The following is a 19360-nucleotide window of genomic DNA, read 5'->3' on the forward strand; positions in this document are numbered from 1 at the left end:
CTAAGTCAAGCGATGTGAAGTCATTAGCCTCTACATACGAGTTGCCCAGCCATGAAGTTACTTCACATGCAAACTTTGTTCACTTTCACTTGGATAAAGGATTAAACCAAGAGTATAATTTCTTGGCATCTTTAATTTATACCTAAGCATGATGGGACATATATTGAATGTATCTTGTTATGGTATCTTTCTGTTCTGTATCCATTCCAGAGGAATAATCAACAATGTAAATTTTATGGTCCCAGATTATTACAAGATGGTTAATGACACAAGCAGCTCAAACATGGTTGGCCTAAGATCTTCAGGCTGTAAGTACAGCAACTTTAACATCCCTTTTGAGAGAGCAAAGGAATTGTTTTTTGATTTTGATAGGTTTCCTGATTTACCTTCATATTAAAAGAAATGACACCTACTAAATATTCATTTCACCATATACTTTTTTTCCTGAGTCATACTGTAATTTTGATAGCATTAGAAATGAATGAATCTGATGTAGAAATGAATCACAGGTATTTGAAATTGAGAATTTCTGGCAGGTTTTTAACAAACAGAAATCAATAAAAAATTCAGAAAATGAAATGCCAGAACATATTTGGAAATGACTATCATGTTATCTCCATAAAACAGGTCTTAGCATTTCAATTTCCTATCTTATTTTTGTATTGGAAGTGTTTTAAACAGGGCAAAGAATATATTAATGTTGATGTGTGATTAAATATGCATTATCACACGTCACTGATTAGTGATTAATTAACATGACAGTAAAAGAACTGAACTATTTGGCTTCCAGAGCATAGTTAGCAAAGCTCACTGCTTGGAAAGACCTGGATTTAAATCCATCTATGACACAAAATTTTTATATGGACTTTTTTATATCCACTGTAGGTGAGTTAGCTGGTCTCATATGGAGGTGGCTAAAAAAAAACAAGCAAAACAGCCAGATAAGCATATTTAAGAGATAATAGACTGACCTCATAGCCTTGGCTGTTATCCAAAACAAGTTCATTCAAATTAGCTCCAACCTTAATCATAAATTGATACTTAGGAGAGAAGTATGTTGCCAGACAACTTGGATGTGAAGACAGTTGAACAAATGTAAGCATATGACAGATGTAGTACAGAGTGAATCTCCCTATAACTGTGGGACAGTGTCAATGAATACTCCTGGTATAGTAAAGAAGCATATTAACCTTATTTCTGAATTACATGCTGTTTTTCTCATTTATCTTCTGGCACAAGACAAGATAAATCATCCAACCAATTTCTGTTCCCAATGTCACATATAGAGATTTTCTCTCCTGGAAACTAGTTTTTCATCCTAGAAGAATACAAAATTAACAGCATAATACTCTGGCCTTGCAGGCTTAGTTGCTTTAGCTCTAATTCTAAATGACTCTCAACAACCAGTGTCTCTATTCAGATCTTCCTGTAGAGAATTAACATCAGCAAACATTTGACAATCCACAAGGAATATCATTCACAAATAAGTTAAACAGTAGGGGCTCAAGAACAGAACCTTGAGGCATGCCATTGGTCACCTTCCTTTTCTTACACACTGCTCCATTATACGCAACTTCAAATGCCTTTGCACAGTTCGAGATTACTGTATATGAATCTCCCAATACATTCATCATCTTATTATAAAACATAATCAGATTGCTAAAACAAGCCCTGCCCTTCACAAATCCATGCCAGCCATCAATAGAGAAGCTTATGTCCATCAATCCAATCCTGTATTCTATACCTAACCAGTTTTTGCAACACTTTGACCACAAGTGCAGATATATAGACTGGTCAATAATTGAAACTTCTGTCCTAGAACCATGTTTGTGGAGAAGTATTTTTTCTCTTATTAAATAACCAGGTCAAGGGTATGGGTAACTCTTTTGCACATTCTTTAAAAATACATGGTGATATGTCATCCATTCCCACAGTCTTATTAACATCCAACCCAAGCAACACTTGATACACCTGACTCTTTCACCTTTAATTCTCCTAATCCTTACCTTTCTCTTACATGTTGCACAGCATCATTCACACCAGTGTGATATACACTGTTGATGTGTTCATTAAATAATTCCACTATATCATTTCCTGTGGTTACTCTGCTAACATAGCTATTTACCAGTGTTAACCTGCCATATATTTTTTTTCCCACTTGCTTGCCACATAGCAAAAAGAATTTCCTCTGCAAAATTTAGCTTGATTTCACTGTTCATCTACCTCACTCCTACTCTGTTTATTCACTTAACTCCTGGTATGCAGTTATGCATTGCTTGTGTTAGATACTGCCTTATCATTTCTCATGCACTGTCACAATTCATCAACCAATGTATTGATGCTAGTTGACTATGAAGCTTCTCATAATCACCCACCTTATAGTTCCACATGTTCTCTCTTTAGATTCTCTACACTTGAGCTGATTTCACACTGAGAATGAAACACCCTGATGAACTGCTCACTAAATACATTGACTATGTCCTCTGCAGCAGTTACCTATCTTCCACTATCATCCAATAACATCATCTTATCATTCCTATTCTTCTTTCTGCTTTTCATATATAGAAAAAACTCACAACGATTTTTCTTGGTCTGATTTAATAATTTTTGTTGTACTTACCAACTGAGTCATTGTTATATTGTATTATATCTTTGTATTATTATTATCCTATGACTCCATGGGGTGAAAGATTCATCTGAGAGGTGCCTTTGTAATACACACAGCTCATCATAACTTGTCTTAAACACATTCAAATTTTGTGCAGACACCACATTCTCAGGCAAGACATTCCAATCATTCACAACTCTTCATGCAAAAACTGTGCTTCTCACTCCTCTGCTTACACCCTCCTTATACAGCTTCCAGGAATGTCCTCTAGTTCTCCCCTGATTTCCCCTATTTGATGTAAAACCTCTCCAACAATGATCCTATACCAACCCCTTACAAACTTGTAGGTCTCTATCATATCACCCCTCTTCCTCTTATCCACTAGACTTTTCTGTAAATTGCATCTTTTCAACCTTTCCTCATATTTGACATTCCAGAGATCAGAAAGTACCTTGGTAAGTCATCTCTGGACATCCCTTTGAAAACCAGGTGACCAAATCTGTGTACAGAAGTCCATGTGTGGCCTAATCAAAGCCATATACAATGGAACAAGAATCTCCTTACTTCTACAAGTCAGTGTCCTCGACATCATTCCCAGAATTCTTTGTTGTCCCTCACAATTTTGGCAATGTATTCCCTAAATTTCAGATCTTTATCCACTATCGTCCCAAGATCTCTTTTTTCCTCCACCTCCAATAATATATCGCCACCAAGCATAAATTCTACATTCCATCTTTGTTTCCCAAATTTTAAAACCTTACATTTTGCAATATTGAACTTGCATCCCCATTTCTGTGCCCATTTACTCAATTTAACCACAACACAACAATATTCAGAAGGTATGTTCCAAAAGTTCATAATAAACATCTGTTTTCTGGATTTAAATGTTATTGATTTTTTTTTTTTTTTTGTCAGAAGTATTTATATATTTTCCTTTTTTGTTGCTTGCTCTTATAGCAACTTAATTTTTCCATGTTAGACTTAAACATTTCTCTCCTAATGAAAAACAATCTTACTCCATTTAGAAAGGCTCTTTATATTTGTTCTTCTTCTGTTGCCCTTAGCAAAATTTAGAACTGTTCTGTGTAGCATAAGTAGACAGTGTGGTATTCAGATGATTTTTTGTTTTTAGACTGGTTAGTGTTTCATGATGACATAGAAATAGCAGTTTAAAATGTACATAAAGATATAGAGGTAAAGTAGTTCAATTATTTCATCTATCTGTATTTTTAATGTCAAAACTACAATTTGAAAAGCAATGTTATTACCTGAGACCTCCAGGGAGTCAAGCATCAAGTGAGGCCATACATCACCCACACCAGCTGTTATACCTTCTCTTAAACTCATTCACACTGGATGCGCTTGTTGCTCAGCAGGCAAATTGTTCCACTCACTGCTCTCTCCCCCTTTCTTAACCACATGCAAACTTAACTTCCACAGATGCCCTCTTTTTTTCCATTGTGGTAAGTTTATAGACATTATCATATCACCCTTCTTTCTTCTTTTTATCAGCATCTACATTCAATAATCCTGATATCTTTGTTATTCCCTTCCAAACCCAAGACACCAAATCTGCACACAGTAGTCCAGATGCAATTGCAGTTATCCTAGTTCCATTTGCAATGTGACCCTTGAATTTCAATTTCCTATCCACCATAAATCCAAGATCCCTAGTCTCATTGAGTTTCTTGTAACGCGATCCCACCAATACTAATGTAATATGCAATTTGAAATTTTCATCATGCCAAAGTGCATAACTTTACACTTACTAACATTGAGAACCATTTTCATTACCCACTGTTCCAGCTGATTCAAAGTGCCATCACTGATTGTCTTGCCTACTTTGCATCATCAGTAGACAATTGAACATCTCCTGTCAGATCCTTCCCAATATCATTAATGTATAGATTGAACAACAAAGGTCCAAGAACTGATCCCTGGGATACACCACTGGCCACTTTAAATCTGGTAAATTCGCACATCCCATATACCACTTTCTGATATCTATTCATCATCCACCCACTTATACAGGTCAGTAAGTTATATTCTAATACAGTATTCTCCAGTTTATGTGCAAGAACCTTTCATATGGTATCCTATCAAATGCCATAGCTAAGTCAAACCATACAGTGTCATAGTATATCCATTAGCTTTATCTAACTCAGCCACAACATTATGGTAAAATATGAGCAAACTGCTAAAACATGACCTTTTAGTAAACCCACACCATTCATTGCAAAGTGTAAATTATCTGTCAACCCATTTCTGTATAATGAGTTCTCACTAATTTCTCTAAAATTTTCACCACCACTCCAGAGATACCGATAGGTTGGTAAATATAAACACGTTGGTTTTTATACTGCCCTCGTCAGATGGAACTATCATGCATTCTTTTCGTTCCTGTAAGCTCTTTCCTGAGCTGAGGCTTAAGTTATACAAACATGTCAAAGGCCAAGCCAATTTGGCTGAACATTCCTTCAGTATACAATACATGCTGTTATCCTATCTGAGTTTATTGTTGAATTCACATCCAGGTTATGCAACAGCTCTTGAACCTCATTCTCCTGCACTTCTATCTCTTTATCCAATGTAGTGGTAGCACTGTGCACCATGTTACAAATACCTAGTTGATAGATCTTTGAATAGAAGTCAGCACTCATTTGAAGTCTCATCTACTTCTGACATAAGGGCACTATTCATTCACTAAAGTTATTCTTCTACAGTGTCCGTACGGTTAGCCTAGTGTCTATGTGCTTCGCAACCATATGCCTGGGGATGAAGTGTCCTAGGTTCGATTCCCGTCGATAACGTGAGGAGTTTAAGGATCTTCCTCAGCCATAGCCAAGTTAGCCAGTCTTGGGCATGGACAGCAGGGTTTTCCCCCCCAGTTTATCTGGGGTTTTTCATTCCGCAAACCGGCCCCGTGAACACACGGATACAATCAGGAATACTTAAGACAATCCCTCCAGTCATAGGTCTGAATTGTCAGCTATGCTGGTCCCAAGCCCGGATAAAAAATAGGGGGGGATTGAGGTGGTGCCGTTCCTCCCCATTAAAGGGATCACGGCCGTTGAATCACCATATGAAATGAATGAATTCTACATTCATATTTTTCTTTTCCTTGCAGCATAGCAATAAAATTCTTCTGGGTTGCCTTTGGCATAATATTCTGATTTAGCTTTCCATACTCATAATTTTTCTGTGCTTGATATATTTCATAACTCCTCTCATGTTATTCGTTCCACATCATATCATCTTCTTGTACATCTCTTGTATCCATTTCACTCCCACTTTATTTGTTCTTTGAACTCTAGGGAGTGCTCAGATACTGCTTCATTCAAGTGTCTTTTCAGGGCTTCCTATGCATTGCTGATATATTTCCTATTCACTACCTGATATCATGAGACTAAAGATACTATTCTTTTCAGTTTGTCATAATTTTCCACTTTGTAGTTTAGCGTGCAACCTGTCCTAATTGATACTTCCACATAGTTGGCTACTTTCCTGGACAGCATGGAATGATTGCAGTCACCAACTGAAGCTGTGATTAAATCTAATTCACTTTGTTCTCAAGTTGCTTCTTTCACATGCTGCTTGAAAAAGTTGTCTTGCAACAGGTCAAATTCTCATTCATTATTATCATGAGATTTCTCTTTTATCATGAGACTTTGCATGATTCCTAAAAGTTAATGCAACAATATACTAATGCTGCCTGAAGAGAACACTTTTCGATGCGTAAACATTGCATCAATTCACATTAATAGCGCTGGTATACATTCCATATACATACACCTTTAAGCCCTTTGAAAAGATGTAGATGGTGCAGCAAGTCAAATTCTTAGCATTCTAGTAGTTTTAAACTGCTCAAAAGGTGCTCTGAGACAATAGCACCTAGAGGCTGTGATTGGTTATTGTGTCAACCAATCCAATTGAACATTGTCATTTATCATGAGTGCTATTTTTGTTTTCTGAGTTTCATCTGTTTTGCGTGCATGAAGTGTGAACTTGCATGGTAGGCAAGTTTTTTTAATATATAATTTTCGATAAATTTATTATTAAGACTCATCTGGGAATTTATAACTTTTTTACTCGTATTTACAATGGGGAACAGTATTGTAGTGAAATGAAGTAACCCTCATCCTCCTCTTCCAAATTTTGCATATTTGAATGATTCAAATATAGCATTCTCCTTTGTTTTCTAATATACAATATCTTAAAACAAACATATTGTCCTCCACTTTGCACAGATTTGGTTACAATTAATTGATAAATTAAAGTATTCAAAGTTATTATTTTTACACCTCCAGGGAGTCCAAACACTCATCGAGGGAGGGCATCTACTCTACAACTCTGTCTCCACCGCTCAATTCACCAACTACTACGAACCGCAACTACCCTCATCATCACCACTAGTATTTTTATAGACAATCACAAACATCCATGCCCATGGTAAGATTCGAACTCACAGCCTTTTGCTTGGCGAGAGAGTATGCTAACCACTTGGCCAACCAGGCCGTCATACAATTAATTGCATTAAACAATTAAGATGAGCACTGATGTGCTATACATTCTCAAAACTTTCATACATTGATAGAAATGCAATCATACAGTCAAACTGACGTGAATTTTGCAGTGTGGGTTGCATAAGCCACGCCAGCACACCCAACCAAAATGGGCATGCGACACCACTGGTATATATACATAACTTACTTCCTTTTTTTGTGCACATGTGTGTGTACTTGCATCTATACTATATAATAGGGGGATCTGCTCCCTGACGCCCAACCCTCCCATGTTCCGGACCGGTAGGCTAGTTCTCCTTGAATTCCGATGACTCGTCACTCAGGGTAGCCCCTGTGTTTCAAATAACTTGAAAAAAACGTTACAGCCTACATCCGTTTCAAGCAGACTTCACGTCCATTTCCAATTTCGGTTTATTTTATAGTATAGAGTAGATGTTTCAAATAACTTGAAAAAAACGTTACAGCCTACATCCGTTTCAAGCAGACTTCACGTCCATTTCCAATTTCGGTTTATTTTATAGTATAGAGTAGATATAGTCTGCTTGGCCAGGTTGGACAACTTTCTCCTTTCTGTCCACAGACAGTCAAAAAGTCTGAACCTGAAGTGTACATTTCCACCTCTTGATCAGATTCATAATCATGCTCAGTGGCATTCATATCATTGTCATATTTGCATATCATATCTGAACGTAAAACACATATTCACACTGTTCCACCCATGATGATCTAGTTTCTCCTGACTGTTTGCATAAGATCTCAACCTATTATGTTATCTTTTCTACCATTAAATTAAACTTGCACCACACATCCAAAAACTCATGTTTCTTCTACACCGTGCAAGTTGTACATTGTATCTTCTTACTCATACTTTTTTAAAATTAAAAAAGTGCTTTTAATATATAAATTAAATTATGTAAGAATTCATGTAAAAAAATTTTATGCCAACATGAATTCCAAGCACAGACTTTTACAGCTGCTACTTCCACTCTCTTGATCTAAACATGTAATGTAAGAATTCATGTAAAAAAATTTTATGCCAACATGAATTCCAAGCACAGACTTTTACAGCTGCTACTTCCACTCTCTTGATCTAAACATAAGTTTACTGAAATTATCTTGGAATTAATGCCTTCAGTAATCCTGCCCTATTCAACAAAACTGATGTGCCAGGACAACACAAGAATTCCAGCGTCTCGGCCTACATTGAACAGTTTGTACCTTTTAGTCTATTGCAAAGGACGTTAAATAATACTTCATCTGCTCTTCCACCTCCTTCTTGCTCAGATAGCATTGCTGCAACAACTAAGGATAAAAACTGACTTGGCATCATTCTCTCACACATGAATCACCTCCATCACCAAAATTGAGGTCTTGCCAGAAAAGCATCAGATGAATATTAATTAGCTTAGATAGCAAAATGTCCTCTGGTCCTAACAGTATTTTTCCCAATTGTATTCAGAAGTTAGCTGTCAGATATTGTCTGTACATTTTCATTATGGAAACATGAATATTTCACTTTAAAAAAAAAAAAATTATCTCCCTGTCAAAATACTAGTTGTTTGTCCTTACTTGTTTCTAAAATGCAAATCAGTTTCTTCAGAGGGCATTGATTAACTAAAGATTTGTCCTTACTTGTTTCTAAAATGCAAATCAGTTTCTTCAGAGGACATTGATTAACTAAAGATTTGGAGAAGCCTGTGCAGTTACTCTTGACCAGCAGTTTCTAAGATTTTGAAAATGGACCCCTATTTTAATTTTAAAAATATGGCAGTGATTGGAATTGGCTTTTTCTTAAATTTTATGTAAAGATACACTGATGTGGTATACACATATTGAACATACAGGAAGGTGATATCCATTGCATTGTTACTATGATAGTACATCATCAAGGTTCCCAATATTTGGTCTCACAAATATTCTTACCTATTCCTCAGATGTTCTTGCAGACCACATGTTGGGAACCACTGCTATTTACATACATATCTAGATCATTTCATCATCAAGTATGACATTGATGTCTGTTTTGCAACTAGCCACTCTAGAATGGAACCAGTTTTTTTGATTGATCATTACATTATATGCATGACTTTCTCACCAGCATGCTGTTCACTTTTTGTCCAAACTGCTTTGCAATGTACTTGTGTGCATCTACTATATATATATATTTTTTTGTATGTAATCTATTATCTAATTGCATAATGTAATTAATCAGTTCAGGCCATATTTTATTTATACTTGAGAGAGCTGCGAATCTTTGACATTGTTGTATGTTTTTGTTAAAACGAGCACACATTCAAGGCAATGAGTAAATGATGAGAAACTTTGATTCCGAGAAAAAAAATTTAACTATATATAAAAAGTGCAATGTCACAAATGACGTCAAGATTCCTCTCTGACCTGTCTCTACAACCGGTTATTCCCGCCAACTTACCTTCACCGTGTATTACGAGAGCACCAATGTGTGACAATTAAGCATTTGTAGAAAAGTTAGCGCAGGTCCCAAAGCGAGAGGAAAATAAAAAGTGGACTATTTCTTTGCATACTTATCAAGAGAAAAAAGGAACACCTGGCAGATTCCAGGCTTATGTTGACAAGGGCTATATTTAAATAAATTATTAACTTATATATATTATTCACACTTTTTTCCTTTGCATCTTGGCTTTCTCCGAAATGTGGTTTAAGGCAGTGCTTCTCAAAGTTATAGATGTCAAGGCCTCTTTGGAAAAATTAAAATATTTCATGGCCCCCATAGAAAAAAAAAAAAATATATAGACATTTATATATTCGATGCAAAACATACACAGCGAATACTGCAAAAATCGAATACGTATCTCGTATGGGAAACAGAACTAGTCTCGTGGTCAGAATAGTTAAATTTTCGGAGGCATTGTCTATCACGTGTACGATACTCACTAGCAGTTGGGAACTGGACACTGATCCTGTATGGTGACAACTAGTGACAGGAAATGTGACGCAAAAACCATCACAGTTTGGCTTCTTTAACGGCGTTTCAAGAAAACGATGCCGATTCACCCAACAGTAGGCTCCCGCTTAACGGCGTGATGTTTGTCTGCTAGTTTAGGTGTAAAAAAAAATGTTAAGAACATGACAAAAGCAAATAAGGTAACTTCCAGAATATTTATTATACATATACAGTAGAAATTATTTACATTTATACAAACGCAGTTTTTTTTTATTTTTAGTGAAATCTTCCATGGAAGACTGAAGAAATCGACATATACAAAAGAGATTTATATACACACAATATTTACACTAGTCTACTAACTCACATGCAGGCAAATAAGTGCCGGAACATTAGTACTAGAGGCAAGAATTTTTTCCTACCAGAAATTTATTATTTTTTTGATATATTACTTATTCCTACAGCATGCGTCTGATTGACTATAGACACTAACGAAACAAATTAAATAAATAGAATACATGGAGTTACAAATATTTAACTATCTTAAAAAAAAAAAAAAAAAAAAAAAAAAAAAAAAAAAAAAAAAAAAAAAAAAAAGGTAGGTCTTTCAGTTCCTGCATCTTAAAATCACTGAGCTAGTAGGACCATGAAGGAATGTTAAGTTGTGCAAACCTGCTAAGCACTCACAGACAGCACTAGAGGATGAGTTCTATTAAACTGAAATCCTTTTGTACCATCAGGTCCACGAGGAAGGCGAATCACTCCTTCTGGCAAACGGAGGGTAGGAGTAACTCTTGAACCAACAGTACTTTCACGATTCACTGAGTTCAGTTCTCTGCGTTGTCTCCACGGGCTACCGCACGGAGGTGTTCTTACACCATCAGCAACGCGATACGCGTTATGTAGGGAATTGTCCGTAGGTGATGAGCCAAAGCAGTTTTTCCTCCCCGCTCTCCAGTCACCGTTTTGTCGTGGGGAGGCTGATAAATATCCACTACTTACAGATCCGCTGGAACTACGGCGAGTTATATTAATTGAATGTTCCGTTTCAGATGCGCTACTTATCACTGGCGTCTCGCCTTCATTCTTTGAGACTTCTTTGTTCTGCTTCTTAGATCGCTTCTTTTTCTTTTTGGGATTGTCTGAAGATGCTTGTTTTGAGGGTTCATTTTTCTCCGGTGTTACTAGCGGTACAACGTGCAAGCCTCGCCAGTTATTGTCTCCACTGTCCATTTGCAGGGCTTTGTTAGCGGACTGCGAATCTTCAAATTCAATCACAGCACTTAGTTTGATTCCAACCCTGGAATTTTTTTGCATAAAGCGTTTTATATCGGGAGGAACGCCACTACCAGGACGTATGATTCGCACTAAAGCAATCTCCCCACACGGCGAGAACAGTTCACTCACACTTTCGACAGTTACCTTTTCATAAGGGAAGTTATACGCCATTACTGTACAAGCCGGCATTGTTTCGGCCTGTTCCGGAAGTGGATCTTTACGACGAACTTTGGTTCCCTCTTCGTTCAACTCTAATTTTTCCGATTTTCGCAAAGAAAGGGAAACAGTCTTCCAATTTTTTGATAAACTTCGAACCTTACGAAAAGAAGAAACTAGTTTAACACTTACATACCCTTCTTTGTTACGCCTTACGTGCTTTAGAAGAAAAGGATCCTTCAATATATTGACATCTGAGAAATAAAATTCTACTTGTTGTACGATACGACTTACAAGTTCATCGTCCGGTAACGGCGCGATTATTTCGTTAACATCAGCACACTCGACATCGGAATCCTTCGCAGGACTCGTTTCCGAATCTGAATGCAACGGGCTGGGTATGTAAGCACTATCACTTTGACTGCATGAAGAACTAGCATCATCGTCAACGGCATTTATCAGCGCAGCCATATCCTCTTGGCTTTTAACAACTACAACAGATGAAGCAGACATAGCTGGTAAACAAAAGCGCAGTAAGAAAAACTGGGACTTTTATAACACTCAGCTAAACAAGTTACCTGCTTTGTTCCTCACTAAGCGCGGGAGAAACTTATATAGTGGAACTAAGCCCGCCCTTTATGACTTCACGAACGATGTGATTGGTTACTCGTGAACCGGCAGTCACGAACATTAAACTCCTGCAACGTGTCTGATTCCAGCGCATCCAAAAGTTTATAAAGGTGAAAGGTAAATAGTTTTAAAGCGGATTTTGCTTCTACGTTGTACAAGTTACCCGTAGCACATGCGGCTTCAGGTGATCAACACCATTAAAACTAGCCTACTGCGCCTAATGACGTAACGTTCTTACAACACTGCATAAGCTGCGGTGGCGCCAGATCTCGTGATACGTTTGGTTCCTGCGATACACTTCTAAGGTTTCTTGAAACGCAGCAGTTTACTAGGAATTGCCCACTCCAGTGATGTAATTGGTACACAATTCGTCATCGGTGTAAAGTGTTTTCTTATTTGAAGTAATTCATTAAGTATCGATGCAAACACAACAATCCAAACTACTCTATGCTATTGAAAATAAATGTACCGGTATGCTACTATATGATAAGCAGCGATATATTATCGCGGCTTATCATATAGTAGCATACCGATAAAAATTAGCATGGCTCTTTTTCATCGGTAACTTTGGTAAAACCATGTTTTTCATCCATATTGTTATTCATTAATGAACTGCTGGGCCTTGATGTGACCAAGAAGTTGACGTTCATGACATTTGTGATTTTTTGAGAAAGCTAAAAATGTGAGCAATGGGACGATGGTTTGATGGACTACAAAAATCACCTCTTCAGAAATGAGTGGAATGTAGGCTAAGATTTTTTTTTCTGTTATTTATTTTTTTATTTTACCCAAAGTCTGTGAGTTCCAATCCGGCATAATACAGGAGTGTTTACAAAAGCTTTATTACACGAACTTGTATTCCTTCTCGAAGTTTTGGTTCCAAAAATGAATAATGATAAATTTAGACAAATTTTAAAAATGCAAGTGACGCTGTTAATCACTAACAGAAAGTTTCTCCTATTCGGGGGTCATTGACTGTTGAAATTAAAAATTTATTAGCTAGACGGACAAGCGTCGGAATCAGTGCCCTGTGCATAGGAGGTATGTTGTGCCTGTCCAGTGAGACAAGAGCAGGGAATCACTCGATCCCTGACTCAAGTTTCTTCAGATTAAAACCACACTTATGGCGTAGAGGTGGTTGAATGTCGATTTGGATTTCGTTTATTTTTAAGGAAAAAGTTTACTAATATTTATTTTGCGAACAGATTTTTTACTATATGAATCTGTCTGTATATTAAGACATAATACACTGACCACACAGCTTGGTTGCTTCGACTACTTTTCCAATGTTTTCTAAATTGTAATTTTGAATTGTTAGTTGGAATGACGACCGAATCAACTGATAACCGAACTATATCACCGTTAGGTGAAATCCCTAAAAGTCCCCTCCATCCTCGAGAGGGATCACAACTCTCTTTTCGTCCAAAGTGCAAATGTTGCGACTGCATTGTTCAATAAGATAGATCACTACTCGTTAGCGGCGTAGTAGCGCTTGGCAAATTCGTAGCTCAGCGCCTTTTTAGTGCCAAAATTTCATAATCGGTTAAACATCTTGCCACTGGCTCCCTTGGCAATTCCCCAATGCCAAAGCGTTCCTACACCTCTGGTACGGATATCGAACGTCGATTTTACTTAATATGCAGTAATGCTTTGTGGCGTTAAATTGTTGCAGCAAATCAAACCAACGGAGCTAAAAATAGATGCGATTTATACACGATATACCAATATACTGTAATTTACACTTATTTGCTTTGCAATCATTTGGGCAGTGTTAAAGTGAGTTTCTCGTATTTTGAAGGTTTTTAGGTATATTTTTTAGTAATGTCTGGTGTCAGTTACGTATGTCAGTGTCTGATAAGTACGGTAGACTAGTTTTGTCCAGAATGCCATTCCTTGCTAGTCTCATTCATAGGAAATAGGAAACGCTGTACCAAACGTAACAGCCGTTGACGGAATGAAAGAAGAATTTATTCTGTGAGTTTTTTTAAGTCGAACCGTGAAGAGGTGCTGACCAGCTGCAGCACAGGTATTGGCGGATTTAGAGGAAAGTAGGGGGGGGGGGGATAATACAGATGCCAATTCTGATGAACGTGTTGAACATGATTAGTTTGTATAGAGTTTATACTTGTTCAGAGGTCTGGCAATAAAGGAACCTTAATTTATTCTGAAGAGGTATTAGAAGATTCTGAAGAGGTATTAGAGTGGTTTATTCATCGGAGTAGAATCCAAAAGACGGCCTGTGACTAGTGGTGTGCCGCAGGGTTCTGTTCTTGGACCACTACTGTTTAATTTATTCATTAACGATATATGAAAGGATCTGAGAGGAACTGTTCATTTGTTTGCTGATGATGCAAAGTTGGGTAGAGCAATAGTGAATGCACAGGATGTCGAAATTTTGCAGGATGATTTGGATAGCTTGGAGGGCTGGGATAAGGAGAATGGATGTCAATTTAATGTGGCAGAGTGTAAGGTTATGCATTTTGGGATGAAAAGATTAGCAGCAGTATACCACATTGGTGGAACTGTACTCCAGGAGATTGACGAGGCCAGGGATTTGGGAGTGTTGGTGGATAGGGAGTTGAAGTTTATGGGGCACATCGCAAAAGTGGCTAAATTAGCTCATCAAATCACTTGGTTGCTGAAAAATACTTTAACAAGCAGAGACAAACTTGTTCCTCTGTATTGAGCCTTGATAACACCCCATCTAGACTACTGTGCCCAGATATGGGCTCCAGGGTTTCTCCTGGATGGGGAGAAGGTGGAGAGGATCCAGAGACGAGTGACCAAGATGTTAGTAGGTCTATGGAATGAACCTTATGAGAACAGGTTGAAGATTTGTGGGTTGCAGAAATTGGTTGATAGGCGGAAAAGGGGTGATATGATTGAGACATTCAAATTACTGAAGGGTTTCTATAAGATTAATTCAGAAGATATTTTTGAGAATAGGGCTGGTGGTGGGAGGACTAGGGGCCATCCATGGAAGCTGAGCAAGGGCTAGGTTTTTACTTGGAGAGTGGTGAATGAGTGGAATAAGCTGCCAGAATCTGTTGTGGGTGCCATGATTAAATGAGTTCAAGGCGAAGTATGATAGATACTGTGTGAATGATGAATAGTTGTTCTTGAAATGATGTTAGAGCCTCCCTCGATGAGTCTAAGGAATCCTCGGAGTTGCCCGTACTACTACTACTACTACTAATAATAATAATAATAATATGTTTGTTATGAGGGAGATCGGAAGTTACAGTAGTTTTAAAAAGAGAAATATAGTCTTGTGCACAGAGGCGTAGCTAGGGAGGGGCGGTCCACCCCGGGCGACACTTTTGCAGTTAATTCTAAAATACAGTCTCGAGAACTCATTTCCAAATATTGTAATACTATTGCGAATTTTGCTCACAATTGCTGTAAGTGTTGCTAGTTGTGAGAGGAGTTTTTCTACATTAAAATTGATTATGAATTACCTACATTACTATGAAATAGACTTCGAAAATGTCATCGACAATTTTGCTAACAGAAAAGCAAGAAAATAGTGTTTTAATTTATTTCCCTATACGTCGTTTTGACTTTTTGTAGTATTTTTGGTGTGTATTAAGAGGGGGAGGCAAACTCAAGGACCGCTCTCCGGGCGGCAAAATCTCTAGCTACACCACTGCTTGTGCAGGTGCATGGAGTTGAATAAAGTGATTTGAAGTATAGAATTTGGGGCTGTACAAGTTAGTATTCCTATTTGTTTTGGTGTATTTATAGTGCAAAATTTTTGTCAAATGAGAAAGAAGAGTTCAGTGTACTATCTTTAGCAAAAACTGTGGATTGATATGCATCCAACTGGAGTAGGTTGCTGTGCAGAAGAAAGAATAGAGCCTGGTTCTGATGGTAGCAGTGGCGGCCCGTACATAAGCACTGCGACACTGCAGCACCCCCAAGGAAAAAATGAAAGAATTAAATTTGTTTGTTTTTAACAATGTTTACAACATTATATAAATGCAGTACAACATGTTAAAGATTACAGCTTATGTTTTAACATTGATTGAATAGTTAATAATTGGAATTGTTCGATTAACGCTTTAGATTACGAAACAAATGCACTGCGATCTAACATCGATATTCGTTTGCTCTTGTCAATGCACGTTACGTCATTCCCAATTGTAACTGCTCAAACGGCAGTGTATTTTTAGTATGCTTATGCGCCTTATTTCAGTGAGATATGAAACGTTTATTATTGGTGCATGTGCGTGGTGAACTATTTTTTGTAAACCTTATTTTATTTTGTTAAAATAATATATAATTATTTATTTATTATAGATACAAGGCTGAATTATGACGAGTGTCACTGTTGAAAATATGAAAAGAATAATATTTTTTCAATTATCATTACACGAAACAAATGAACTGCGATCTAACGCCGATATTCGTTTGCGCTTGTCATTGCTATTGATACGAAACTTTTATTATTGGTGTTTGTTCGTGGTGAGGATGAAATATTTTTAATAAAGCAATTTTTAATATGTAAATCTATTTATTAATAAATTCGTTACTGATTAGGAAAAAAAAAAGTTTTTTTTTTTTTTTTTTTTTTTTTTTTTTATATGCAGCACCCTTAAAATTTTCACCGGCCACCGCTGTTAATATGTCTGTATGCCAAAGACAACCAAATGTCTTAGAGGTGGAACAGAAAAAATAAAGGTGGGAACAGGCTTTTAACAAAAGCTTTCAGCAACTAGAAAATGTTCCTTCCATTTGTAAAGGATGCAAGTCTCCGCTTGCTTGAGTTGTGTAATTACTTTTACCACAACTGGCAACTAAAGCATTCGAAGATCTGTGTAATTTCACCTTTCTTTGCTCAATGATACACAACTGGCTGAATCTGTATAAACTTTAAAACCTCTGTGTATGCAAAGGATGATTTATGAAGATTAAAATGCTCTCCACATTTCCCCTGGTGCCCGACGGATTAAGTATAAAGGTGATTGTGCTCCAGGATTTACGAAAGTCAAGGACTGTCGCACAGTGTTCATGTCACGTACATTCTTATTAAATTCGTCAAGAGATATAAAAGAATAGCTTAACTTATTTGCTGGGTTGGAGTTCATCAGCGAGTACGGTTTAACCATATTCGTGCCGGATCTGCAGTTATGGTTCGATATCGAATTTACACATTTTCAATCCGGATTTATTTATTTTTACTTTTTCCCTCTCCTGATTTGTTCTGATTTTCCGCACGGCTTTGCGTTCATTATTTTAGATAAAAATAGTTTTTATCTAAAATATATTATCTAATATATTTGAATCCAAACCGAATTCAGATTATTGATTTAGCCTATAATTTCAAAACACGATGATGAGTATAATTCGTCTTAATTATAATTTTCTGATGTAAACCAATAGTCTAAAAACATCTCATTACTGATTTCCGATCAACAACTTCCTTCCAAATTGATCTGTTTTTTTTTGTTTTTTTTTTCAGTTTCCTGACTTAATCAACTCTTGCATTTCGATCTTCTGAATCACTCTTAACTGGATCAGAAGCTTACACACAATTATGTCTCTATCTTGGTTTTCTTCTGGGACTTTTTTTTTTTCCTTAATATTTTTGCTTCAGATAATTCCCTTGCCAATCTTCCATTGTGTTTAAGTGATCTTGGATTTGATCTGCGTACACTTTCTTTAATGCTATCGATATCAGGTTCCTAATAGCTTCATTTTTTAAATTCTTCTACCATTGATGTGAACTTTTACATCTGGGACATCTAGTCCTTAATCAACTGTTTAGTTAATTTTCAGATCCACATATTCGGTTTGCTTTGAACACGGTCATGCATTCAAATACCTTTTCGTTTTATCTTTAAAAATTATTATTATTATTATTGTACTTTTCTAATTCCCACTGTACACTCTTGTATATGTTGTGCATCCCTTCGTGCATGGGATTGCTAAAAAAAAAAAAGGGTTTAAGTTTTCACGTAATACATCATTAAATGATCATTACCTTGTAAATAAAACATCAGAATTAAAAATATGAATTTCTGTTCAAGTCATGTGCACGTGATTATGCTTAACATTTTCACGCTGACTCTGGCATCGAATTTCACATGTAGCTCTCACTACTGATGCAACACTAATACGAGGGCAAGACATTGTTGACGTGGTGGCTCTCCTGATATCCTTGATTGCCACGTCAGAGAAAACCGCGTGCTTGTTAGTAATGACGTTACTCTTAGTTGTTTACCACGTAGTCCTTGAATGTGTTGTGCACATTCTGTAGTCTACACCAGTGTTTCCCAAACTTATGGATGTAAAGGCCCCCTTAGAAAAATTAAAATATTTCACGGCACCCCATCGAAAAAAAAATCCTAATACAGACATATATTATTATAATATTTATTGTATTTATATTCAATACGAAACATACACAGCGAATATTGCAAAACTCAAATGCAAATATTACATTACCCGAGTAATTTTAGCATTTTACATACACATTTGACATGGCACACTTAGTCTTAAAACATTTTAAATTTGTTTTCATTATTTCGCTGCCCCCTCAACAAAACTAACGGCCCTCAAGGCAGCCGCGGCCCACAGAGTGGGAAGCGCTGGTCTAAACCATCGTTTTTAATACTTCTCCTTCAAATACCCCTTTCTGAGATAGATTAAAATAATTAAGGACATTAACTCACGGTTGTTGTAGGTTAGATTCAAAGTTCTCAAAGAAGTTGAATAGAATTTCTTACAATTTTAGAGGCGTATTAAAAATATCTTCCATGATAGGTCAGTGTTGCTTCTAAAGTTTGTGGGGACGAAAATTTATACTTATAAAATATATCACAATTATTTTCTTTATATATTTGATTAAATATGCATGGCAGTAAACGAAATTCTGAGGAGTGTTGGAAGCTGCAAGAACTCATGCGGAGGTAACAAGATTTCAGATAAAGTTGTTGGAGAACCAAGTAATTGACAGGTGCGCAATTCGTATGATGACTCATGCAGTGAAATGCCTTGTAATACTAAATCAGCAGATGTTTTTGTGAAAAGACATCAAGAGTTGCTCAGTTCGCCGGGGGAGGGGGGGAATACGTGGTTAGGAATCAGCTCAGAAATATTCTTCACTAATAAACAGGATTAATCTCTTCCTAAATGCTTAAAACTGTTTAATATTTTTATTTTTTTCTAATAAATTTTTCTTGTGTTTCGTTAACCGCTTCCAGCAATGCAAGTCTGATCTTAATATTCTATATTGTGATC

At 36.7% G+C, this 19360-nt stretch overlaps 1 protein-coding gene across 1 annotated transcript; it reads right to left on the minus strand.

The window, feature by feature from the left end:
* Nucleotides 1-10250: 10250 nt before the first annotated feature.
* Nucleotides 10251-12191, minus strand: LOC150099813 (la-related protein 6-like). Its single transcript, XM_090403788.1, has one exon. The coding sequence runs from the start codon at nt 11999-12001 to the stop codon at nt 10730-10732; it is 1272 nt and encodes a 423-aa protein (XP_090259914.1). The 5' UTR covers nt 12002-12191; the 3' UTR covers nt 10251-10729.
* Nucleotides 12192-19360: the final 7169 nt, after the last annotated feature.

Source organism: Typopeltis vanoorti, chromosome 14, assembly GCF_054136105.1.
Source record: "Typopeltis vanoorti isolate ZY-2024b chromosome 14, IOZ_Tvanoo_1.0, whole genome shotgun sequence".
Lineage (NCBI taxonomy): Eukaryota > Metazoa > Arthropoda > Arachnida > Uropygi > Thelyphonidae > Typopeltis > Typopeltis vanoorti.

Excerpts from the sequence above, each read along its gene's own strand:
- LOC150099813 (XM_090403788.1), bottom strand. The coding sequence starts at position 12,001 with ATGTCTGCTTCATCTGTTGTAGTTGTTAAAAGCCAAGAGGATATGGCT.